Source organism: Molothrus aeneus, chromosome 1, assembly GCF_037042795.1.
Source record: "Molothrus aeneus isolate 106 chromosome 1, BPBGC_Maene_1.0, whole genome shotgun sequence".
Classification (NCBI taxonomy): domain Eukaryota; kingdom Metazoa; phylum Chordata; class Aves; order Passeriformes; family Icteridae; genus Molothrus; species Molothrus aeneus.
Window position 1 is genome coordinate 145,800,114 of NC_089646.1, and position 25,488 is coordinate 145,825,601.

At 43.1% G+C, this 25,488-nt stretch overlaps 1 protein-coding gene across 1 annotated transcript in view; it reads right to left on the minus strand.

Annotated features, from left to right (window-relative positions):
* The window catches only part of NDRG1 (N-myc downstream regulated 1), a 40,136-nt gene extending 16,013 nt beyond the window's left edge, over window positions 1–24,123 (minus strand). Inside the window, exons 1-4 of the mRNA XM_066566674.1 lie at window positions 24,070–24,123; window positions 10,638–10,716; window positions 8,068–8,103; window positions 691–796 (exon numbers count right to left, since the gene is read on the minus strand). Of these exons, the coding sequence (XP_066422771.1) occupies window positions 691–796; window positions 8,068–8,103; window positions 10,638–10,700 (205 nt within the window). The 5' untranslated portion in view covers window positions 10,701–10,716; window positions 24,070–24,123. The remainder of the gene's footprint in view (window positions 1–690; window positions 797–8,067; window positions 8,104–10,637; window positions 10,717–24,069) is intronic.
* Between the last annotated feature and the right edge of the window lie 1,365 nt (window positions 24,124–25,488).

The following is a 25,488-nucleotide window of genomic DNA, read 5'->3' on the forward strand; positions in this document are numbered from 1 at the left end:
GATTCACTGAAAATCAAAATTAAAGACACTTCCAGGAAACACAATGGCAATGTGTTTCCTGGAAGTGAATGAAGATTTTTTTTTTGTCTGAATAGTAATATTCACCCCCTTGTAATAGCCAGCCTACAAGGATCAGCAGGTGTTTTTAAATATTGATAACTGATTAAGAAACCATGAACTGTGTGTAACAAATAGGACTGACAAAAGAACACACTAGGGCAGGTCTGGCTATTAACTCATCATATGACAGATAAGATAAAAGGCACTTGAATTTTTTTTTTTCCTAATGCTGGCTAAGGACACAAAGCCAGCACTCATTTCATACTGACTTGACATGTAATTCATAAAAACCCAAGCAGCACAAGGCTGCTTATCAGACAGGACCCAAAGCCCCAGCAGAGTTCTTTTTCCACTCCTGTTGGCAATACACCATCAGCCTCCCCTTGAGATTTTTTTCAGCATTCACACACAGTCACTGTGAACTACCAGAGATCTTTTAAAGCATTCCAATTATTTACTGAGCAAGGATAAAAAAAATCTGAGAATTACACTTGCTGTAAGAGTTAGGTACAATCTAACAGCTTCCAAGGCACAGAAAGAAGCAAGGACCTGGGGAGGGTTCCCTGAGCACTGCTGCTTTCTGGCAGAGCTGTCCCAGGAGCTGAGCAGGTGAAAGCAGAGCTCACTTACGGTTGAGGCCGATGTCGTGGTAGGTGAGGATGGCCGGGCGGTTCCCGCGGGGAGTGCCGCACATGGTGACCCGCACGGAGCCGTGCACGGTCTCCACATCCTGCTCCTGCCAGGGAGCAACAACAGCCTGTCAGGGATTGTCCAAGTGCTCCTGCAGCAGAGCCTGATGGACCACGAGCACAGCTCCTGCCCCCTGCCAGGGTCTGCCCAGCAATCCCACCCTGACACCCCCATTCTGCCCCATGGTACATTTTACATTTCACTTTCACCTTCTCCAGTCCACAGACAATTACAGAAGCACTCAAGCTGCTAGCTCTAACCAGATGCAGAGGGAACAGTTTAACAGTTTTTAACCACATTAAAAGGCAGAATAAGAAAACAAAGAAAGCAGTTTTGTTGTAGTGACACCTTGAATAACAAGAGCTTCCAATTATGACCCTCAACATTTGCTGAAGTACAAATCACCATGATAAAATATTTCTGATTTCTAGGAAAAAGAACTCTAGCTGAGAAAATAGCCACTATTCCCCAAAGAAAGCAGCATTAAGCAGCTTGTACATACTTATCTGCCATAAGGATTTATTACACTGTGAAGTCAACATTTAGTTTACAGGATTCCTACATTCCTACTACTTGCAGTAGTCTCCCCAATAAAATCAGCAGCCACATGTGTTTGTTTTATGGCTTGTGATGTACAGACCTGAGCATAAACCCAACTGTGAAAAGTTTGCTAATAGAACAAAACAACCACAACATTATTCTGATGCTTACCAGAAAAAAACATTAAAAAGTAAACTGCTATTATTTGGCATAACAGGAGTTTCTACCACTTACTTATCTTAAAGCCAAGGACACCTTCATTAACAACCCAAAGTCCCCATGTGCACCATCTTTTGGATCTCTAAGTCAGATGTGACTTACACAAAAGATGGAACAGTTTTTTGTTTCTTTTTCACTTGAACTGCAAATGGGTATAAACAATTTGGTATTTTGCCAACATGTATCAAGGGAATCACAAACCAACAGTTATTTCTGACACTTATCTACAGTATGGTTACACTCACATAGCAATCAAGGAATTACATAGGCAGTAGCCAGTCTTTGCATCTCCCCAGAATCCTTTATTTACAGCACAGGACACAGATATGATCCATGGCATTCAGTGCAGTGCACTGCCTGCTGCTGCAGGGCTTGTTTGACTTGTTCCATGCAGTAACACTCAGAGGCAAAGTCCAAGTTAAATTCAAATCTATCAAAAACTATGCTGTAGAAATCAGAGGTGTACAGCCTCCGCAAAAACCTTTCTAAAAGGTTTGATTACGTTCCAATATCTGAAGTAATAATTCAATCTAAATCTCAGCTCCTTAATTTGATATAAGGAATGCACTGCAGATTTTGTTGCAAATAAGGATTCTAGGCAACACCATTCTACATTTCATCTATTTTCCTTTTAATTACACAATTACGTCAGTTTAAAGTTACAACTGAGGCGGTAAATCAAGCTCTATCCCCCCTTGCACACAGGATAAGTTAAGCATCGCTGCTCTCTGAACTACACTCCAAAACTCTAATTTTCAGATCCTCTGTCTCCTTAGAGACTCATTCCTCTGCATACTCACTGCATTACTTATCAGGTAAGCTGTATCTTCCACATCTAGGACCATCCTTAGGCAAAACAGGGTGACAAATCCAGCAAGTCACACAGAGGACGGGTGGCAGGTTTTTATTTTGCCCCAGCAGGGAACTGGGTTATATAGACAAGCTGCTCTCCTACATAGGCTTATGACTCCCATCATGCCCAGCTGGGGAAACCAAAACAGACTAAATCACGAGGATGTCACTCTTAAATAGGATTTGAGCCAGGTTTGACCAGGGGAAGAATGTACTCAGAGGTCAGACATCAAAGATGAACTAAGTCCTTGCCACACAATGTACAAAGTGCCAAATTTTTAACCTGGGATTTAGCACAGACCTTCCTCTGCTGCTGTTTCCATCAGATTTTGAGAAGTTTAGCTTCATTTAATGTTTTGTTACCTGAAATGCTGAAACATCCCAAACTTATGCTAAACTAAAGCAGAATTGAGTTCTTTCCTAAAAGCCAGGATTAAAGTTTCCAGTAAATGCAAAAGAATGAAAAATTAGTATAAGTCACAATGATTCTGAACAAAAAAAAAAAAACAAGGCCTTTTAAATGTTTGATATCTAGTATTTCCAAAGTAGATAAGCAACATTTAGTTTACAGGATTTCTACATCACCCCACTAATGTCACCAAGTTCAGCTTTTGGTGGAAAATATGGTGTTTACATTATACATTGGGTGGTTCATTAATATATACTATTAAAATATAATTATAGAAAGGCTTGGGCTGGAGGGGATGTTAAACATCATCTAATTCCAACTCCCTGCTGTGGGCAGGGATGCCACCCACTAAATCAGATTGCTCAGGGCCCCAATAACAGCCTGTATCATAAATATATATTTGGGTACCTTCATTATACAATAGTCCTAAAGAGATTTGCAGTGCCAGTACATAGCAATTAATAATACATCAAATTTATAATGATGGCAATTAATATTTTCCACATTCTACTTTCTTATGCTTAGCTAATTAAAATAAAAATAATTTGACAACCTCAGCACTGTAATGAGAGTAAGCATTATTGTGTAACACACCTCCTGCTGAGTATGGAATATTGAAATTATTTTCTCCTCAGTTAGAGACTAATAGGCATTTCATATAATCAGATTTTATTGCTAGAGCTTTCCAGTAACAACAGTGAAAATCCAGGGCTTGTTTTCTTTGCAGGGAGGACTTTCAAGATTCAGGATCAACCTCCTTCATGCATGAAAGAAAAAGTCTGTTCATGGTAGATAAAACCAAACCCTTGAACCTGTACATCCCACTGACCGCCACAGAGAACTGCTCCGGAACTGGAAACCTGGATCTAGTTCAAACTCAGTGTCAACTAAAAATAGCTCGGAGACAACAGGTGACCATGCTCCCAATAAGTGGCACAACACAGTCAGTTTAACAACAATTGGCTCAATTCCTCATTATTGTCACAGTGAGACTCCCCTAATTCAATAGGGTTGTGCTGTTTTCCTGTAGCACAAATTCTTAATGGGAAATGCACACAAGGTTCTAAAAAACAATCAATTCAAACCAGTTTGTTCGGTGACATCAACAACTTCACATCCCTATTGATCCTATTAAAGATCAAGAGATTTGTCTACGTGATGTAGGGATGGATGTTTTCAAAATGCAGAGCACTGAAAACAGATGGCAGCACATCCCAATCAACATCAACATTATAGTAAGAGGCTCTTCACCAACTGATTTGTATTAAAACACTATCTTGGAAAAAAATCCAAGGTACACTAATCCGATAGAAGGATAAAGACAAACACACCATCTGTTCACATCTCTCACTTTAACAGAGGTGCAGTCTTATCTCAGTGCACTAAACACACACATAAAAATACTTTCAGTATGTGCAATTTAAGGGAGGATGTCTCAGTTTGGAGGAGCTGGTAGATCCTAAAATAGATTTTATTTTTGCTTCAAGTGACCTTTTAATTTTTTCATGAGGTTTGAAGGAGAAGACAATTTGTTATCACACAGGAGGGTTCACTTATTCCTTCCCCTCTACCCTAGGTAAGTAAGACATGGATTGAGAAACATGTTTATGAACAAGTTGTTTTCTCAAGTACGGAATACATGACCAAAATATCTCAGATATCTAAAAAGGAAAACTGCACACTGCACGTTTTGCTAAATACATCATGTTTTATATTTTAAGTAAAATACTGCATTCCATCAAGATTATTTTAAAGCTTTCAAATATACTTAATCCTCAATTAAAATCTCATGTTTTTATTTTAATTCATGATGTTATGACTGTTAAACACACCTCTCTTCTCTTGCCTTGAATTTAGGGAAAAGCTTTGGGGCTTTTAAAGAAGATTTAAATAGCTTTTAAATTTCTAGAAGATAGTATATTTTAAATGCTTATTACTTAAGAACTATTATAGTAATAACTGCATAAGCTATTTTTTCACTTTTTCAATTTCTTGGAGATTAAAATTATTTGAGATTTTAATGTGCTATTTCAATGTTGAATTTCAAGCCCCCTTTACCTTGAAGTTCTTTAGCATTTTCTCAATAGATTTTTTAGTCTAAAATAGAATTTCAATTCATCTCACGCTTGTTTTTTCCTAAAACTCCACATTTCCATTTTTATTTTTTAATTAGTTAACATTTCTGTTCTGAATTAGCAATATTAAGAAAAAGGTTTCCCAAAATCAGGCTGGGAGTCTGGTACATTAATAAGGATGATGACTTCAGATGTAAATGTAAGTGACCCTGCTAAGGTGGAAGCCAAGAACAAAAACTTTGCAGCAGGAACTGACGCAGGTCATTGCGACAGCTCTGCCCAGGGATCCTTCCTAGTCCGATTAGCAGGGGTCACCCTGCTCTGCTCTCACCGGTGATGCAAACCACAGCCACCCCCATCCCTTTCCTTCAGGGTCCCAAAGGATGAGGAAATGCACACACCACACTGCAACGCCCCAAACCCGGGAATCCCACCCCTCCTGCCAGCTGCTCCATCTCCCCTGCAGCTCTTCCCTTCGCCATCAACAGGCAGGAGGAGGAGGAAGTAAAGCAGAAACAGATCCTTCCTGCCTATGGATACAGATGGCCACGAGTGCAGGGGACAAACTCATCTCTGCAGCTGCCACACTGCTCCAAGTTCTGCTGAGTGACTGAGAAAGCAGAATCCTGATGGACTGAAACAGAGCTGGGAGGATGAATATGCACAGTGAGGCGGAGCCAGGGACTACACACATACATCAAACTGGAAATGCAATTAAAATGTGCTTGGCTTGAAGACAACAAAGGCACCCAGGGCACAGTGCCCTGCACCATTTATCATCAATTATCCTAAAACAGGTTTGGCCAGGAACATTCCCCTGCTTGAGATACAGGAGACTTTTACTGCAATTTTCAGGTGGGTGCCACAGACATCATAACAGACAAATTGCTGACTGGAGGCAGCTCAGAGCTGTCAGTTCTTTCATCTCTTGTCTTGGCCATGCCCTAGTAACTTCACAAAGATTTTCCTCCAGAGAATAACCACGCACATGTCTTGCAACATGTGCTTTCAGAAGGGCAATATACCACTATACAGTGGCTTACTCTAAAAATGGAAAGCTGTGTTTAACTCCAGTCTGTCTAGAACTGCATGTGAAGTAAGAATCTATTTTTTTCCAGATCTGACTAACTATGTAAAATTTTACTCTTGGAAGGAGAACACGTCACACATGCTTCTTTTCACTAGTAGCAGAAACAAAGTCATTAACTGAACACAGCCTAACTTGTTCCCACAAGGATGGAAGAACTTACAGTGGATATGGTGGACATCCACATCCATACACAGGCATTAAATAAGAAGCTTCATCCTGCCAAGCACCAATAACTTCCTTCCCTGGCCAGATTCATCCTCTTCCCAAGTAGTTCATAGGAGAGGTTGATCCCTAAGAGCTTCAGCTTCCTGAATGATCTGGGTCCTCTAGGGCCACACAGGAATTTCTCTAATAAACTAAGCAATCAAATCTCTCATAGCAGTTCCAAACCACTTTTTCCACAAATCAACCACAAAAGAACTTAAAGAAGCACAGAGTGGGTACTTGTGGCTTTAAGGACCAAAACTAAGTCTCCTTTGCAGTCACAATTCTTAACAAAATGCATTGAGACTTATTCCACATCTTTCCTGAACTAGAACAACTAAAGATTAAACTCTTAACAAAGATAGATCATTAAAAAAAGTAAGAGCTGGCAGAACATAGCTAAATGACAAGAACCACTGCTCTGGATTAGCGATAGTTAATCCAAAACATGGAGGGGAAAAAAAGCAAAAAGGCTTAGAGAATTTGATCTTGCAAGTTAAAACAATCTATATATACACATGGTTTACAAACCAAGCAATTTATTCCAAGAATAGAAATAAAATATGGGTCACTTCTGGATTCTTAATCAAAAGACTGTAGTACTCCTGTTAGCAGCCTTAATCTGGGATTCAATTTATTTAGACCAAGTGATCAATCTGGAACCAAATAGAAAGCTTCTCCCATGCTGTGCACAGCCCTGCCAGAAGCTGTGTGGTGACAATCTTAACTTACATTTATCAAGACCTCAGGCAGTAGATTTCATTAGGAAAAAATAGGGGTAAGATGCAGGATTAGTGTAAACTAAAGCTTGCTGTAGAAGTAAGAACCATTGAAAGATGAAAAAAAGTTCAAGATTGCTTTCTCACTTGGTTTCCAAGGAAAAGTCTCAAATTTGGGCTGTATTTTTTAAGCAACTGGCATAACATTGAATAAAAATATATTGACAGGTGCTAATAAAGCACAACATGAAATAAAGTAGAAAAGGGTTATTTCCTTCAAGGACCTGAACAGAGACTAGAACAATTTAACAGCTTTCCCTGGTTCTGCACAGTCTTGATAAAAATGAGACACCCAGTGAGCCTCTGTTCCCAGTACACAATCCTCATCCTCAGCAGTGGGAAAACAGCACTCACACCATTCATCAAGGCAGGTTCACCCTCCCTGATCTCCATCCCAGCTCATCCCAGCCTGGCTCCATGCAATTCCTGCAGCCATGCAATTCCTTGGTCTCAGCTAAGAATCAGCAAGGACAAACTTCTCAGTCAAAAGCCCAAATGGCAATAAAATAAGGCGAGCCAGGAGAGTGACCAAGTCATCTGTCAAAAGTGTGACACTCAGGGAAAGTGAAGGGCCTCCATGTGACCCAGTGTTGTGCTATGAACCTGTATGCTCGGTCTCTATATAAAAATATAGACATACCATCACTCCTTTTACTGACACTACTGATTGCTTAGCACCTTCCACTACCCCACAGGCTTCAGGAATATTTTGGAAAATTTCAACAGCATAATGGGATGCATCCAGAGGAACATTTCCTCTGAGGAAATGCACGCACACTGCTCATGAAAGCAAATTAACTGGGGGAAGTGTGTGTCCATGTGGGAGGGGAATATGTTGTTTTCACCATCACTGCTGAAGATTCTCATTCTCCCAGCAAGAACAGAACTGCTTGCAAACCAGCCACCCCCTTTGACTGAAACTTTCTCAGCTCTAGCCTGAAAAGGCCCCGTGTGGTCCCCTTCACATGGCTACAGCACAGCCCCATTCAGACCCCTCTCCCACAGTAACAGTGTTCCTGGCAAGAAGCAGCCCCTTCTGGTCACATCTTGCTGCTTTCTCAAATGTCAATTCAATCTCCCCTCGTGCCAAAAGAAAAGAAATGGAAGAAAAAAAAAAAAAAAAAAAGAAAGAATGATAGTTTTACTTGCCTGAACATCGAAGTCTGGAAGGAGGCGAGTGATAGCCTGTGAAGAGATTTGAAAACATAAATGGAAGTAAGTTGGAGCTGTGGAAATCTATGCTTGGATATGAGCTCTCTCTGTCCGTTCAATGAAAGCTCTTCTGATGAGCATCAAAATTCACCCAAGAGCTTTTAAACCCACTAATCTTCATGGAGAAATGAAAGCAGTAAAATACTAGATTACTGACCAGCAAAATGAAGGCCAAAAGCTGCTGCATCCTCAGTTATTGTTAAATCTCTGAGCAATACACTCACTAGGAGCAGTAAAACTGAACTTTTCTGCATCACTTATTGTGGCCATGGGACAGCCAACAGCCTCAGTCCTGCCTAGGGTGGGAAGCCTCAGTTCAAGAATGCGCTGAACACTTGGAACTCAGTTAAGCAGTCATTACTGGGACTTGGTTACGTGATGTGGAAGGTGGGAAGGGTCTTATTCTGGCCAAAATTAATCTTTGCAGCGTTTGGGAAGCTGGCTGGACACAGAGAGGTCGATTCCACCTGTCACCTGCCACAGCTGCCACTGACAATCTCCTGCACCTGTCAAGGGTCTCCACCAGGAAAGGAGTTAGGTGACAACCTCCCCCCCTCCAGTAGCCCACAAGGCTTATAGCTTCAAAGGAGGAAATGTCTTCTAGTTACCTCCTTTTTTGAAGGAAGAAGAAAGAGGTCAAACTCTTATTTCCACTGGAGGGAAAGAAAACAGAGGGAAGAGCAGCCAAGCAAACACTTTGTGCTGCAAAGTGCAAAAGGCCAAAGCTTGAAAAATAATATTGAGATAAAAAGGAAAGCATAGAATCCTGGCAAGGAGGTCACTCAGCCTCAGAAGCACAGGTAAAGTAAAGAGAGATGTAAGAAGCACCACAGCTGCTTTCTTAGGGACCCTCAAGCACTGCAGTATAATCTGTAATTCTCACAGTTTGACTTTTAGGCAAAGTCTTGAACATGTGAACAACTACTTAAGGTCTGACTGAGCAGAAATAATTTTGCGCAGCCTTAGCTTTAGACAATATGCTCTGTTTCACTCTCACTGTATTGTTGGTCCCATGATCTTTTAAACAAAACATTTCAGCCACTGCTGCTCCTGTGGGACCCAGGACTGAAAGGAATAAGTGTATTTGGCACTTGTACCAGCAGCATATGAAATAAAGGTGATCACTGCTCAGGAACAAAGACTTGGCTGCAGCAGAAGCCCAAGCACAGCAAGCCAGGACACAACTCCAGAGAGCCTCACCCAATAACCCACTCAAAACCAGCTCCCCTGTTCATCTCAATCTGTGCTGAGCATCCTTCAGGACAACCTTTTCCACTTTCTCAAAACACTTCAACATCCTTCATCTATGTTAAAATGGCCAAAGAGGAAATCAAACTCTGTCCTAGTTTCCCCCATGCAGACAAAATTTAAGGTAACATCATGAACAAAAGCATATAGGGCTCCTTGTTAAGATTCCAACATTTGGCCTATGGCATACCAAAACCCAAAGAGTTAATCAGTATTTTAAGGTATTTCTGAACTTTGAAGCAAAGATATTCCAGTACCAACAGGATTTCTGAATCTTAGAATCTTCTTTGCTTTGGTAGTTCTGAACAATATGGGCATTAAAAAGGGGTCTTAGTTTCTGAAAAGTTTGAGCACTGCATTCAGTGGTATCCAAACAAGCTCTGCTTTCATACAATGTCCTTGGCAAAGAGCTGTGTTTAAAGTTTCTCTAGCCATTTCACTGCAGTCACAAGTGGAAATTATTTTCTGAAGTGTTTACATAAAGGAGGGAGGGAATAAAAAAGAAAGCAGTAGATAGAGAAATGAATTCTAGTGTATAAGACCAGAAAAAACCCAGCACATTATATTGTCAACCCAGCACATGATTGTCAAGAAAAAATGTCATTGGGACCAAGAGAAAATCTTAGTTTTGTTTCAAGAAAACATTGAGATGTTTCTTCACATATTACAGTGAATTTTTTGCCATGAACCTACCAAAGCACAGAGTATGGCTACCACTGAAGAGTCAGCCACTGAATCCAGATGTTGTTGATAGGGTTTAAAAAAAAAAGTCCAATACAGAGTGGAAAGTAGTACAACAAGGTTAAAGAAAAGAAAAAAAAGCTACTCAGGACAAGAAGGGGCTCAGCCCTACCTCTGGACTCAGCGGTGCCCAAAGGAAATGTAAAGGCTCTCTCTGAGAGGCAGTTGACAGAGCAAAGTCTGTCTTTACACTGAGAAATGTGTAGTTGTAGAGGCATGTATGTGAGACTGCCCAATTGGCATCATTTGATACAGCTAAAGACACCCAGAGCTGTCATTATTAAGAGAAGAAAAAAATGTCACCATCATATTAAAATAATAAAACCAAACAAGAACAAATAATTATGGTCAGTTTTGCATTATTTGAAAGAACCAACCAATGAACTATTCTTATTCCATGTCCAGTTTTTCTTTTCTTCTTCCATACAATATGTTCAAAGCAATCCAAGAACATGTTCAGTTCCAAAAGCAGTTCTGACAGAAAACACAGAATCTCTAAAAAGCTTTAGATAAATTACCTCCTCCTTCTCCACCAGAGGTTTCACCTCTGCAAGGTGAGCATCCTGGAACTCTGTTGACATGGTCAGTAGCTGATATCTGCAAAGAGGAAAAGAGATTTGTTCTCAGCTTGCATCAAAGATTAAATACAGGAACAAGTAAAGATCCTGCTCCACCCAGCCCCCACAATGCCCCACTCTTTCAGGTTATAGTTTAAAAGACGTCTGCTAGAAGATTATAAATCTCTTGTAAAATGCCTCCCTGGTTTATTTATATACACACTCCTGCACAATATGAGATTAAAGAAATACTAAGGCTGCAAGATCAAACAGAAGTTTGGCAGCTTCAAAGCAGGGAATGTTGAAGAAAACAGGGTAGGGACAGCAGAGAGAACCATGGAAACTATCATTGCAAGGGTGAAAGAAGACATAGCCAAATCTGCATGACTACCTCTTAAAATGTGCTTGAACAGTTGTTTCTGAAAACCTTTTTTCAGTGTATGCAAGGCTCCCTCACTATTCCCCAGATTTTTACAGTGAGAAAAGTCAAACTGGACACACATTAGCATCATTTTATTGTCAGATTGATGTGCTCCATTCTTTAGGACAGATAAAAATCAGAGACTCCATTGAGTGGACACCAAGGTTCATGCAATAATGCTTTGTTCAAAACTGTCAAAGGAAGGGACAAGACTGCTGTATCCTGCTCTTGGACAGGACTGGCATTGTGATGTCCAGCCCTCAGCTGCAGGAAGCTTAACTGGGAACCCAGAGACAGCAAAGCCCAGCAGAGGTGATTGCCAAGGCAAACAGAGTCCCAGGTGATGGCTCAGGTGCAGAGCACCTTCTGCATTTCTCCAGACTGGGATTCATCTTCTCATTCCTTTGGCAAAGAGAAGGGACCAGAGTCAGAGGGCTGCTCCCAGTGAAGCTCTAAGGAATGACTGGGAACAGTCCTCAAGAGAGATCCTAGAACTGCTGCAGCAGCAAATACAGAAGTCAAAGTCGCTTTATTACATATCTTTTAGTCTGCTGGAGAAACACATATCATATGGGGTTTGGGCATCTTTAATAAGTTTCCAATTTTCTCCATCTACACAATTGTAAAACAAATTCAATATTTCCTTTTTAAGAAAATTTTAGAATGGTCTCAAGTAAAGCTTTGAGAAAGTGAACTCAAAGCAAGCCAAAAGCCTGAAGTATATTTAGGAATTAAGTGTAACTGAACACATTTTAATTATTTTCTGAAAATAAACATAGAAGTACAGAACACAATTTACATCGATTCTTTAAAGCATGATTCTCCATCTCCTGACTTAAATCTGATTTAAGCCCATCATGCTGTCTACATAAATGACCTGATGGCTCAGGAAGGGCTGTGAAGCCTGCAGGAGCATCCAGGCAGTGGCAGCAGCATTATTTTTCACTCTGCCCCATGGGTTACCTCGATGCACTTGTCCCTGGGCAAAGATGCTCTGGTGACAGTTTGCAGGACAGCTGGGTGCTGCAGAAAGCAATGAAGGAGCACACTCAGACTAAAAGAGTTAATGCTGGAAAAACAGGGGTGTCCATTCGCATTCAAATATCTTTGGACTTTAGGAACTCTTCTTGCTAGCTATGCAATGGGGGAGATTTTAGGTAAAAATTAGACTGTGGATTTTAAGTTTAGAGAAATTTTTCATTAATATTTTACACCACCAGTTGAGGCATGAAGACAGAACCAAAACTAATCCCACTGCCAGTGCTTTGTAGTTCAAATTTACAAGATGACATCAGAGGTACTTTAACAATCAGGGGACTCAAGTGACTCTGATTCACCCCTTTTCTCCAGGTTTTCCATTGTGTTTTGTCCATTACAAATTTTAATCATAAAGAATAAGCAGGGGAAAAAAAATTGCAAAATTTTGAAAAAATGCAAGGGACATTTTAGCAAACATTACATGTTTTTGTGATGACAGCCTTCTATGTAGTCTGCCATTCTACATAGTGGGCCATTGGACACAGCAGAGAGGAAAAATAAATGCTGTTGCAATATCTGGAGGTTGAAAATTCATAAGCAATTGCACCTAAGAGATTTTTTTCTTGAAATTAAGCAAGTTCTATTAAGAAAATTACCTTAATATTGCACCTAATTCTGCAATAGGGATTGGAAGTGCAAGAGATTTCTCTATGGCTTTCCCAAAGGTGAGGAGAGTAAGAAGGCAGGTCCCTGAGTTTTCCAGTAAGAAGTGTTCAGGGAACAAAGCCATGGCCACTGTTTGTGGAATAGAGCTGTTTACATGGGGTAGTTTTGGATTTTCAGGGACTCAGAGCATTGACTACAAATGAGCAAAAAAACTGTGCCAAAAAAGAACAAGATGGATGCTTTTTATAGCCTTAAAAACAATCCTGTTTTCACAATAGTTCAAAGTTGCTGCTCTGTGTTTCCGAGAGCGCAGGCATTAGGAAGTGCTGACCAGCAGATTGCACGACTGCCACCAAGCTTGCTGAACAAAAGCCCTACCTTCACCAAGCTCTCACTTGTGGAAATATATCTTGGAGGCACAGTGTTTTCAGATCAGGCATTTCCAAGCTCTGGGTTTTCCTTTTGTGCATCAGGAATACCTGAAATGCTCCTAGCGAGCGGCAGCCTTGCGTCAAGGCGGGATAACAACGCGCTGTTTGTTCACAAGAGCTGCCAAACAAAGCCCTGCTATCTGACAGCACTGTAAAAAACATCTTCTTTTCTAAGGAGAAAGATGGGGAAGTGGCTTTGTACCACCCTTGTTCAGCACAAATTTTATACTTTCTAAATAGGTGCTTTGTGCTGCCCTCTGTTATGTGACAGGGCAGCTCAAAGCTAATGTAGCTGCATAACTCTCCTAAATAGATAATCATACAAGCATCCCTTTATGCACATTTCAAAGCACTTCCCTCACAGATGCTTTCCAAAGACAAAGTTCATTTATATCTGGAAGCAATAGTGTAAAGTTGCCAACTTGGAGAAAAATAACTTTTCTTCACTCTGCTTGGCCAATTCAGCCTGCGGAGAGGTCCCAAGTTCTCCTCTCCAAGACAAGGCACTTCCACCAAGTGCCACCCTGTACCCAGGTACCTGTCTTAAAATAAATATACTTCTGAGAGAAAACAAGAAGGTGGCAAAATGCTTTAAAAGTGATGGCATATCTATCTTTGCCAAGTAGTAGGAAAGGCATCAGACTCTAGGAATCAAGGAAGGTGTGGGGTAGGGTGAAGTCATCTGTGCAATACTGTGTTGGCTAATTTCATTCAGAGGCTTTTCTACACCCCATCCAGCCCAATCCCACTGCTCCAAAACCCCTGCAGCAACTGGCCAGTAGCTCAGGAATTTCTGATTATTTCAATATTAAAAGTTCAGAAAATATCCCCTCTCCCTCCGCATCATTGCCGGAGGGACAATCATTGCTGCAGCCTTGTTTTGGTAGCAGAAGGTACAGGATAAATGTGCAGCCTGGCTCTGCAGAACACAGATCCCAGCAAAGAGGCTAAGAAGGCACCCATCCTCAGACCCCAGCAATGCTGCAGTCATAAATACCAAACATCAGGTAATATGCATGTGTGTGACTGAATTCCTTTCAAGCACAGAAGCAAAACAAGTTCCAAGTTCTCCCATTTCAAACTTCCTGCTTCTGAAGGCACGTGCAGGGCTGTCCAAGCTTGTGCCATGGGGTGCATAATCAAACACAATGGCCTCACATCCATGAAGGCTTGGGGACACTGCTACCAGCTCTTCAGCATTCCTCTGCCCTCACACCCAACCATTTTTTATTTATATGCTATCATAGAAAACAAAGAGCAACAAAAGTCTGCTGCCTGAGTTTCATAAGGAAGGCAATTTCCTCAAAATTGCTTGTTTAAACACTGGCAGCAGAGATTATTCTCCCTTTGAGTACTGGTGTGTAGAAGGGTAACCAGAGCATCTTGATGGCATTTTTATCTCTGCAGGAAGAGCAAGCAGGAGGGACAGCAATCACTTTGCATGTGGGATTAAATTCTCATGAGCATCTAATGGCAAAGAGGGAAACAGCTATGGGCACTGAGGGTCCCAGCTCCCAAGAACTGGTGTTGTTCTCTTTGGAGAGAGAGGGACCATGTGAAACTTGTGCTGCAGAACCACAGGTGAAAGGTATTTCCAAGGCTGTCACATCACTCTGCACTTTATCCCTTGAAAACTGTGGGTGTCCTCTGCACTGTCACCAAAGAAGGTAGGAAGGACAGGGGTGGTGGAGGTTTTGTGAACCTGTAGCAGCTCCCAGAACAATTATGAAAGAATGGAGAGAGCTGAAATGTCTCCAAAGCTCTGAAAAAGTTGATTGGCAAATATCCACATTAAAAAAAAAACCCTAATCTCAGGCATCTGACAATGAGGGAAAGTTACTGCGATGCTCAAACAGCCTTTGAGCCTTCCCCAGTCAATTAGACCTCTTCCAGTCATTAACAGTAAATGCTGTAAACTTGTCTGACCGGCCTAACATAAACATGGTTACTGCAAACTGGAGGCAATCTTGAAAAAAACCCAAAAATCCTAGCCTCCACTAAGCAGAGACTAAACAGAGATAAGTGGACAGCAAGACAAGACAGTTCACAGCACCCATGTGTGGTTTGGAGCCATAATGCATCTCTAAGTACAGTTTACATCTCAGGTATTTTATGTCAAAGTTGACAAATTTAATCTTCCTGTTTGTGAACCAAATGATTCATTTGCAAGCATCCAAAGAGTTCATGCATAAGCATCTGCCCCCACTCTGCCCTGTTTAAACTCCTCTTTGTTACAGGCCTGGTATCACGAGGTCCTTTGTGCTCAGTTACTGCTTTTCTCTGCCATCGTTCCACACAATAAATTATGAAAGAGGTTTTACAGCATTTCCTCCCCTTTAAAAAAGGCAAATTACTTTTGACATTTAAGTAGGATCTGAACAAACATTTTGAGCAGGAAGTGTCAAAAGTTGAAGACACTCAACTACCTGGGACTCTCCAGGCTTCCTTAGCCTCCGGTTACACATTATCTCAATTTGCAACTAAAAGTTAATAACCTGAGACAAAGTTTCAAAGCAGAACCCTTAAATAGCCTGAAGTTTCAAATGAGAAAAAGGTCAGGAATCAAAGTATTAAACCAAATATTATCCGGGAACTGAAATAGTTGTGCTGCCTGGTGGTCTCCAGTTCACAGGTGTCCTGGGAGCTGCTATCACCCAGCCCTCTTCAAGCACAGTACACTGCTGATGCTCAATTTCATTCCTTTTTTCTAACCATTTTACTTTTGTTTTCTCTTAACCCTGTTTGTGAGTTACTCCACCAGCATATTTCCATGAAGGATCTAGTTGAAAATGAGAGCTGGCATCCAAGGGAAAAAAAACCCCGAATGTGGGATGTTAGGAGGATAACATAGCATAACAGTGATCTTTTTCAAGCCAAAAAACCAAGAGGAGCCTTAAGTTTTAACCATTTTTAACTTTACACTTATGCTATGTGCTAATCAATCTGATTAGGAAATCAAAGCCTTTCAGCCAAGAACTTGAGCCCTGTGCCAGGGAACAGCTGGGTGAAGCTGCAGGGACAGAGCCAGTGTCTGACCCAGCACAAAGGCACAGCTGGGAGGCCACAGCATCCCCCCAGCCCCACCTGCCAGCAGCTGGGCCACCCTCCTGCAGCGAGGGAGGAGATCTCCAGGCTCAGCTCCAGCAGACTTCCCCTGGCTCACCTCCTCTCATGCCACTGTCCCCAGTGCCCGAGGGGCAGAGCTCAGCTGTGGCCACTCTGGGATCAGACACAGCCCTGAAACTGCCAGCTCCTCACACCAGGGGCTGGTCACCATCCATGAACCCTGCTGGCAGCTGCACATGGACAGCAGCACCAAAACACAGGGAGCTGGAACAGCCCTTCTGCCTACCCCACAGATGTTGAGCAAGAAGCTGTTGCAATGTAGCTTGCACAACCTCTCTCTGTGGGATGAGATGAAGAATGTTCCTTAGAAAGCTTGAGGTCCTCCTGTGTTCCACAGGAGCAGAAGTTGGCTATGGGAAGGGTTGGTGAGCTGGCCAAAGGACACCCTTGCTGTTCCCATCACCACTTTGTACCCCTGCTGTGTACCCCTCCCAATATAATGAGCAGCTCTCTCTTCCTAGCTGGCAGGGAAATGGAAAGATTTCAATGCCTTCGGGCTTTTTCCTACTGTAGCAATCCCTAATGTTACCTACTCTATAATAACATCACAGCTCCATGAGGGACAGATGACAAACCCTAATGCAGTTCTCAAAAAATTCATGTTTACCTGAAACTGCCCTGGGCCACAGCTCTGTGACAAGTGGTTCTGTCTGATAATGCAGAGTAAGTTCAAGGCCAGGCTGGATGGGGCTTTGAGCAACCTGGTCTAGTGGAAGGAAGGGTTGGAATTAGATCTCTAAAAAAGACAGATTTGCCCATTCACACTGGTGCCAGTGTTGTGCTTTGGCTTTAAAGGGCTTCAGACCATGGGTGGCAGCACTGGAGGGTAGGAAGGATGAACAGCAGTCAGCTGCTTTCCCAGGCTTTGTTTCCTCACACCCACCCTGCCAGCCAACCTGTCCCTTCCACCCCCCAGCACCCTCCTCTGCATCCATCCCACTGCTCCTTCCACTGACCCACACCAGGGTCTGAAACAAAGACTGAAGGTGATGCACTGACACAGGACCTGACACCTGCTCTGCACTGGGGTGTTGGGCTCTGGGGGCAGAGGAAATAACAGAGATGTTATGAGGGGCAGAGATGGATTAGGTATTTCATAACATGGAAGACACAGCTCCTGCCACAAAGATTACAGTCTAAACAGACAAGAAAAAAGCCATTGTTCCTGCAGCTCACCAGTGTCAGGACATGCTCCCTGCCCCCTCCTATTCTCAATCTGCCATGCTTTAACAGCCCAGAGCTGCTGCCCAGCTGCAGCCGCTTCAACAAGTGGGTGGTGCTGTCAAAGTTAGAGGCAAAAACATACTGAGATTATTCCAGAAGGGAGAGGCTCACAGTATACTCAGAGATGAGGAATGCTGTCTGGCTCTCTAGGTTGCACCCTCACAAGATTATAGTGGATTCTTTTTATATATTTTGCATTTTCACATTGATGTTGCAATGATGAGGACTTAAGTTACAAAGCATTGCAGCTAAGGTTGATGACATTTCTTAATTTACATTTATTCATGAAGTTGTACTATACAGGTTGCAGCTTTTGAGTACATAGATGACTTGCTCTACCACCTATTAAAATTGCTTGGTCATTGCTATTACAAGTTCTTTCTAACCCCTGCCAAAATGTCTGGGCTGAAGTTTTCCATGATGAGTGCATGAGGGTTTTTGCTTGTTTGTTGAGCAGAAAAGTATAATTTATGGATATTATTCTGTTCCTATCCACGGCCAGTTCCCTTTTGTAGGATGAACTTTAGCCTTCTAGAGCTCAATCTGAACTCGAACTTGGCACAAATGGCCATTGTGTTAAGACATATCTTTCATTCTTCCCAAGCAAGTCCCTTTATAAAATTACCCAAATGTAAGCATTTTCACATGCTGAATTACGTGGGACTACATCTGGGAAAAAGTCTTCCACTGCCTGCAAACATCAGCACCCAAATATACAATATGATCTTCCCAAGGGCTGAGCACACAGCCTGTACCACAACAGGTGGCACAGGTGAGGAAGTGTCTAAATCAGCAACATTAAGGACCAGAATACTCCTTGCTTCTCAAAACAAGGCCTTCCAAAATCCTTCAAAGTGGCAAAAGGCAATTCACCATCTTCTGCTGACTTGTTTCAAAGCCTTGCCCACCTACTCTCCAGGTTAGTGCCCATCACAGGCAGAGAACTTTCTTATCACTTTCCAGGCTGTGTTTACAAGAAGGGTTGGAGTTATACATGTCCAAGCTTTTATACAGCATTGTGATTTTATGTAAAACTTCATAAAATTCATAGCGTTTCAGATGGGAAAAAATGTGATGCTCTTAAACTGAATCATCTAGGAAAGAAAATATAAAAGGTCATTGTAAAATTCTGCAGTGCTTCTACTGCATTATTAAACCCATAGCCCAAAAAGCCACAACTTTGTCAAAGGATAAAAAATACATTTAAAAATTTAGCAGGGATATGTTACAGTACATGCAAAGCATGTTTAGAGCACTCCAGAACTATGGCAGCAGGAAAATGACATCATTTGACAAGGTGCACACGATCTTCCTGAAGGAAACGACCCAAAAACCCACAGCAAGAGCAATCCTTCCTTCCTTGAACACTGCATTTCCCATCTGGATGTCTCTTTACTGTGTTCACAAATAAAAGTTCCTTTGAAAGTTGCAACCTACTTTGCTGATTACTTTTCCATTACAGATTATGCCTACCAGTAAACACACTACCAGATTTTTTGTCACATTGCCTCCACCTACAGAGTTTTCATGAGGGCATTAGAGTTTATTTAAGATCCTTATTAATTAGTTTGTGCTTCCTAAATTCAGAATTTCTTAAAGTCAGGTTATAAGAAAAGTCATTGGGTTGTAAGAGTGGTGAAATGGCAAGGACAGAAAAAACACACACACACAAAACACCCAAGGGATGGAAAGATTTGTTTTGCAGTGAGTTGGGTTTTGATGCTGCACTAAGTCCTAATGTTTGGTGTTTCCACTAATTTCTGCATCATCTGTACAGGTCTAGCAGACTGGCCCTACACATCCATGGTAGAAAATAAGCTGAAAAAGCTACACTTTCAAAGCTATACTTAGGTCAAGCAGGAAGCAGCCAGTTGATGGCTTTGAAAAGTGGTGAATAACCAGTTCTAAAAACAGGTCTTGAAAAGGAAGATCCATATTGACTAACTTCCAGCTACCAAGAGAAAAACCTTGACAGATGAAAAAGATATATTAAAATTTTGACAACTAACTGAAAGGAAGCAGCCCCAAACCCAGAAGAAACATAGGAAATGTGATCAGCCACACAAAATAAGAGCAGCAAAACTGACACACATCCTGCTTAGTACAAAGAGATACAGCTGTGGAAAATTTCCTCAGCACAGGCAGTCCAGCTGTGCATCAGCAAGCACACCATGGAACACCTCTGCATGGAGAACACCTCCTCTGACAACAAACTCCTGGGCATTATCCAAAGACAACACTCTCTTGCCAGCTGGGAAACAAAATAGGCCTGAACCTGCAGCAGCCCTGAGACAAAAGTAAAACTAAACTCATCTCCCTCATCATCCAATGTAGGAGCTTGCACGTTCAAGTCTGACACTTGGACAATTTCAGGCTTTACTTTTTTCTATACTCCACACTTGCTGTTCTGGATTAAATTCCAGATAATGGTGCTGATTCCCATGGACTCTCAGTACTGGGATTAATTATGTCATAGTAACACTTCAATGATACATGAACACATATCCAGGAAAAGCTCTAAATGGCTCCTTACTGCTGCTTAAAAACCACAGCCAGAGGAAATTACCAGCAGGGATTACCTCCCACTAGCTGTCCCTCACTGAAGTCACCCAGGGCTCTGGAAGTGACACAGATGGGGAAAAAAAGCTGTCACCATTTGATAGAAACACCAAGTTCAATAGCCATTATATTCACAGCCATTGATTTCCAAGATGTCTAACCCAGATTTTAGTCATCCACAGGAACACACACCACTGAACCTGAAAATGGGTTTGCCTCACTCTTAGTCTTTGAAACAGTTGCAGAATATTTCCCCTAACTTTCCAGTAGTAGCAAGTAATTTACTTGGAACTTTTGGGACAAAGCTTTTGACAGAAGGCAGAGGGGTAACTGCTGCTCCTGGACCTGAGCAACCTGATCTAGTGGGTGGCATCCCTGCCCATGGCAGAGGGGGTGGAACTAGAGGGTTTTTAAGGTCCCTTCAAACACAAGCCCTTTATGATTTTATGATGAACTACTGAAACTGGAGATCAGCTCCTGCCTAACTGTCCAGGGAAATTCTCCAGAGGCAGCTCCAGGGACAGCACGATCCTGCTTTAGGTAACATTTAAATTCATATCTACAGCTGAAGCCAAGGGCAGTCTGTAAGTGCAGTGCCATCTTTTTAGCAACACAGTGACAGGGAAAATTGGGATATTCTGTACTTCTGTATTTCTAAGTGCTGTGACTGAACTTGAAAGTTAGATCTAAAAAGTCATCTGGAGGTCTTACTTCATCTCCAGAACCAGTATTTCATCCTTGTTAATGCTAAGCAGTTGCATTTCCTGTATATGGGAAGGTTTTCCTTCCAAGTCATCAAACCAGGGCAGTTGAAGACAGTCACTCTTTTTGTGCATTGCTGTGACTGAGCTGATCCAGGCCATTGCTACCCCAGGCTCTGCTCTCCCTGGCAGCAAACAGGCTTTGCTGCCTTAAGCTTCCAGCTGTGCACATGATGTAAACATTGCTGATCCACCACAATTAGAATTTGCATTATTTTTGAGAGTCTCGCAGTTCCTGCTCATGTTCTGAAGAGCTTCAAGGCAGATTCACCCCTTCTGTATCTTTTCTTTTACTCTTTGTCTATTTTGAGACAATAAAAGCAGGAAATGTCTCATTGCATATATGCTCTATGTTTTGTGCTCTAATGAGGTAAGTGAAAAAACAGTATTTTCTGTGGGAAGCTAGAAGTTTGTCAAAATCTCTTAAGCTGGTCATGAGAAGTTTTATGTTGCACTTCAGTCAAAGAAATTAATCACTTAGGCTTAAAAATCTGAATCAAAGAATTTTTCTCCCAACACTTCACTGCTAATCTCACCTGAACTACAAGAGCAAATGACTGAATTGCCTTATAACTACCTCTAAGGATCAGGTTCCCTTGCCAAAGTGTTCCAAAAGATGCCCTGTAATCTCCCCACATAATTGTCATAGTCCAAAAAGTCATATCCAAAGAGCAGAGTACCTCCCACTGGAGGGAGGACAATGGGGGAATCCTGCTGGTTTTACTGAGCATTCACACAGTCTGCCCAGATGGTCTGCCATAGTTTTAGTGTTCCTTTTATTTTGGCAAGAATAAAAAAAGCCATTGCAGAAGGCACAAACTGAAAACCTTAAGAGCTTGTTTGCTGGTAGCCCAGGTGCTGGTTCCCAAACACAGGCAGTGCCTGTGGCAGCCCTCCCTCAGCAGAGGGTGACACTTTGGCTGTTGCCTAATTCTCTGGACACCTGACACTTTGACATCTCTATCCTGCTGTCATCTGGGTACAGAGGCCAATGAATGCAAGAAATAAGCACACAAACCCTTCTTTCCAAGGGAAACATGCAAACCCTAGCTTGTCTAGACCCTTTTTCCCCAGCCTGGTTCAAGGTCAGGCACTTTGCAGTGCCCATTCTCAGGGGAAGAGCTCATCTTTTTACAAGAGTGTCTAATGACAGGACAAGGGGGAATGGCTTTCAGCAGAAAGAAGGTCCATTTTAGCCAGATATTGGGGAGAAGTTCTTCCCTGTGAGGGTGCTGAGGCACTGGGCCAGGCTGCCCAGACAAGCTGTGCGGATGATTCATCCCTGAAAGTGTTCATGGCCAGGCTGGATGGGGCTTTGAGCAACCTGGTCTAGTTGAAGGTGTTCTTGTCCATGGTAGGGGAGTTGGAATAGATAATCTTTCAACAAAAACCATCCTGTGATCTCACAGCTCAGTACTTGTAGAAATTCCTGTTCAAAGTTTTTAAAGTTGAAATCAAACCCATTCAGTTTTCTGCTGCACAAGGAACTCAGACTCAGAAGCTGAGGCCTCCAGGTCCCCAAAACATTACATTGTGGCATCTGTTCAGTTTTTACTGAAAAATATTAGGTGTAAAAGCCAAACCCTAAGGAGTCCATCATTACTACATTAAAACCTGCTTTCACTGCATCTGTGTTTTCCTCATCAAAACACACACCAGGTCCTCCTGAACACATTCATGAGTTACTCTTCTTTGAGGGCCTGGGACTCATTAGTACTCTGGGAACTGTACAGGCCTTTAAGAATCACCGTTTGTGCTGCATCTACTCTGAGCTTTAGCATTTCATCCAAAGTCATTAAATTCTTGCTGTGCACAGAACATCATACAGCATTAGCTGCCTGCTGTTTACTCAAGTACCTGTGATAAAAACACAGTCATTCTATGCCAAACTACATTAGACTCTGGTTAAAAGACCACAAAATTAAAATAAACAACAGGAAATAAATATACACACACACAAAAAAAAAACCCTAATGAAAATACCAAAACCAAATGAAAAAAAGCCCCCTCGCCCCCTCCAAAAAAAAACAAACAAAAAAACCAAAACACAAAAACCAACCACCAAATATGTTCCCAGAGCCAAGTTCAAAGTGCACTGCTTAATGCCAGTGGCTGAAGTTTTGATGTAAATTATACCTGTAACAGCCAAGGCTGTAACAGCAAGGCAGGCTTCTCAGATGTTTGCCTGAAGCACTTGATAGCTCCTCTTTATAGGTTATTTCCATTGCTTGCCCTCAACAGTGAGTTTTGCAGCAGTTGTGTATCTTTGACACGCACAAAAAAAGTTGATGAAAAGCCAGAAGAAAGCAAAACAATCAAAACACCATGCAAAGAACCTGGACAGAAGCTTCAGGTTGTCTTTGACCTCTTCTATGTCATTACAAGTGCATTTTCTAGGTTCAAAACACAGTTCCTACTTAAAGCAGAGAAAGAAAATAATCAAAATAACAAAGATGAGAAATATTTCTATCTGAAGTCCTGCTTGGGGATGGGGTGCTAAGCAGGGCACTGTGATCTTTGTGAAACAGTGGGTTATGCAGTGAGCAGTGCCAACTTGCAAGTGCTTCATAGGAAAACTGAACCACGATGAAAAGCATCAACCAAAACCTCCTCCTTAGCAGAAGTGAAATCCCTCGTGTCACCAAGCCCAGTGCGTGGCTGTGCCTCCACCGCACACACTCACACTCCCTGCAGGGCTCTGAGCCCGGCAGTGCCCGCAGCAGGGGTGGCGAACTGTGCCCATCGCCAGACACGGTGACAACAACAGCCCCGCTGAGACACACGGTGACAACAAGAGCCCCGCTGAGACACAGAGCGGACCCCGGGCCGCGCTGTCCGGCGCTCCAAACCCAGCGCTGAGCTGCGAGAGCAGAGAAACACGAGCAGTCACCAGTGGTCAACTTCCTTAGAGAAAGTATGTGCCTTGGCTTCACAGCTGTTTTCCAGCCCAGCCCATCCCATCCCATCCGCTGCTCCCTGCCCGGGAGCCCGGACCTCGGCAGCAGCAGCAGCAGCATCCCGCAGCCGCTCCGGGAAGGGCCGGGGTCCGGCTGGGGGGACCGAGCCGCTGAGAGCCACCGCTGCCCCGGCACAGCCCTGCCCGGAGCCGCGGGGAGAGGGGACTCCGTTCGAGGGAAAAGCGGGAGGGTGATGCAAGGATGCGCGCTCGAGGGGACCGTGAACAGACGGACGGAAAGACGGACGGAAAGACGGACGGGCTCCCTTACCTGCCGCTGTCCCTGCGCCGCCGCTGCCGCCCCGCGCTCCGCTGGCCGCCCGCGGCCCGGGGTGCATTTATAGCCCCTGCCCCGCCCGCCGGGCGGTGCCGCCGCCGCCGCCACCGGCTCCGCCCGCCCCGCCCGCCCCGCCGGCTGCGGCCTCTGCGGCCGCTGCGCCCCCGTGCCCGGCCCGACAGGCAGCCCTGGGTATCGGCAGGGAGCCCTGGGTATCGGCACGGAGCCCCGACACCCACCGCAAGCCCGGCCGCCCCTCCCTGGCCCCGGCGGAGGAGGCTCAGCGCTGACATCGCGCTCCCGGCGGGCTGGAGAGCCGCGTCCCGCTTCCCTCGTTAGCCGGGGCTTCCAGCAGTTCGGCGAGGAGAAGGGAACGTGTGCAAGGGCTTGCCCAAGGACCCAGTAGCAGCCTTGGGAAAGGCTGAGCCGAGGGTGGCGAGCGGGGTCCTGGAACAGATGGTGTTGGCAAAGTCCTGCGGATGTACTTCTATGTGATATAAAGTCTATTCACCAGAGTTGCAAAATCTTATGCTCACGCATTAAAATGACCACTAGGAAGGAACTGTAATTGCAGGAGGGAAATAATGCCTTTGCACATTTCTGGTGAAGTTCAGAGGGTGCAGCCGGTGCTGCAAGTGCTGGGTGAGTTTCCCAGTGAACAGCCCTTTGGCAAGAAGTGCAGCTAATCGTTTATTCCAAAAAAGAGGCCCTCGCCTGCTGAGCAAAGAGTATCTCTGTACACACAGTTCTGTGTGCAGCCATCCGCCAAGAGGCGGGTTAAACTGTCACGGCCTCAGCTGCTTTTTCTGACTTTACTGTAAAACACTCTTCCCCCAAGTGCATGATTTCACTTAACAAACTTCACTTTTATGGCATGTTACTGTGACCCAAACACATGAAATCTACAACATGTTGTCACTGCCCCTTGTGAAGTGGTCTGAAGACAAAATCAGAAATTCCTCAAACTCTGAAACTTGTTAAACTCTCAGCCTCTGTTTTCTCAGCTATATAATAAGGTTATTAACTGGAGTCTACAAAAGCTTGCTTCTGTTTAAATGCATATTAGCTTCTCTCCTCCTAACTCAGCTTCTGCACCTGAGTCAGAAACTGCTGCCTTTGGAAATGGAACCCTGGAAGTCTGGTTCCTTTTTCACCATAAAATTATGGGAGATCATGTTGTGCAGCTATAATTGAAGTATTACCAAGTGTAGAATAAAAGGAATGCTTTGCTTTCTTCCCTCTGATTAATTAATGTCTGCAAGGATGAAAAGTATTTCTGAACAATGCAAGAGAACATTTGTCATCCTAAGACAGCACTGTTCTCTATGTGCTTTCTTTGGTTTTTTTTTGAATGATAAAAGGCCTAATCTTTTTTCATAATTGTTTTAAACTGTGATGCCAGGAAACCAATGA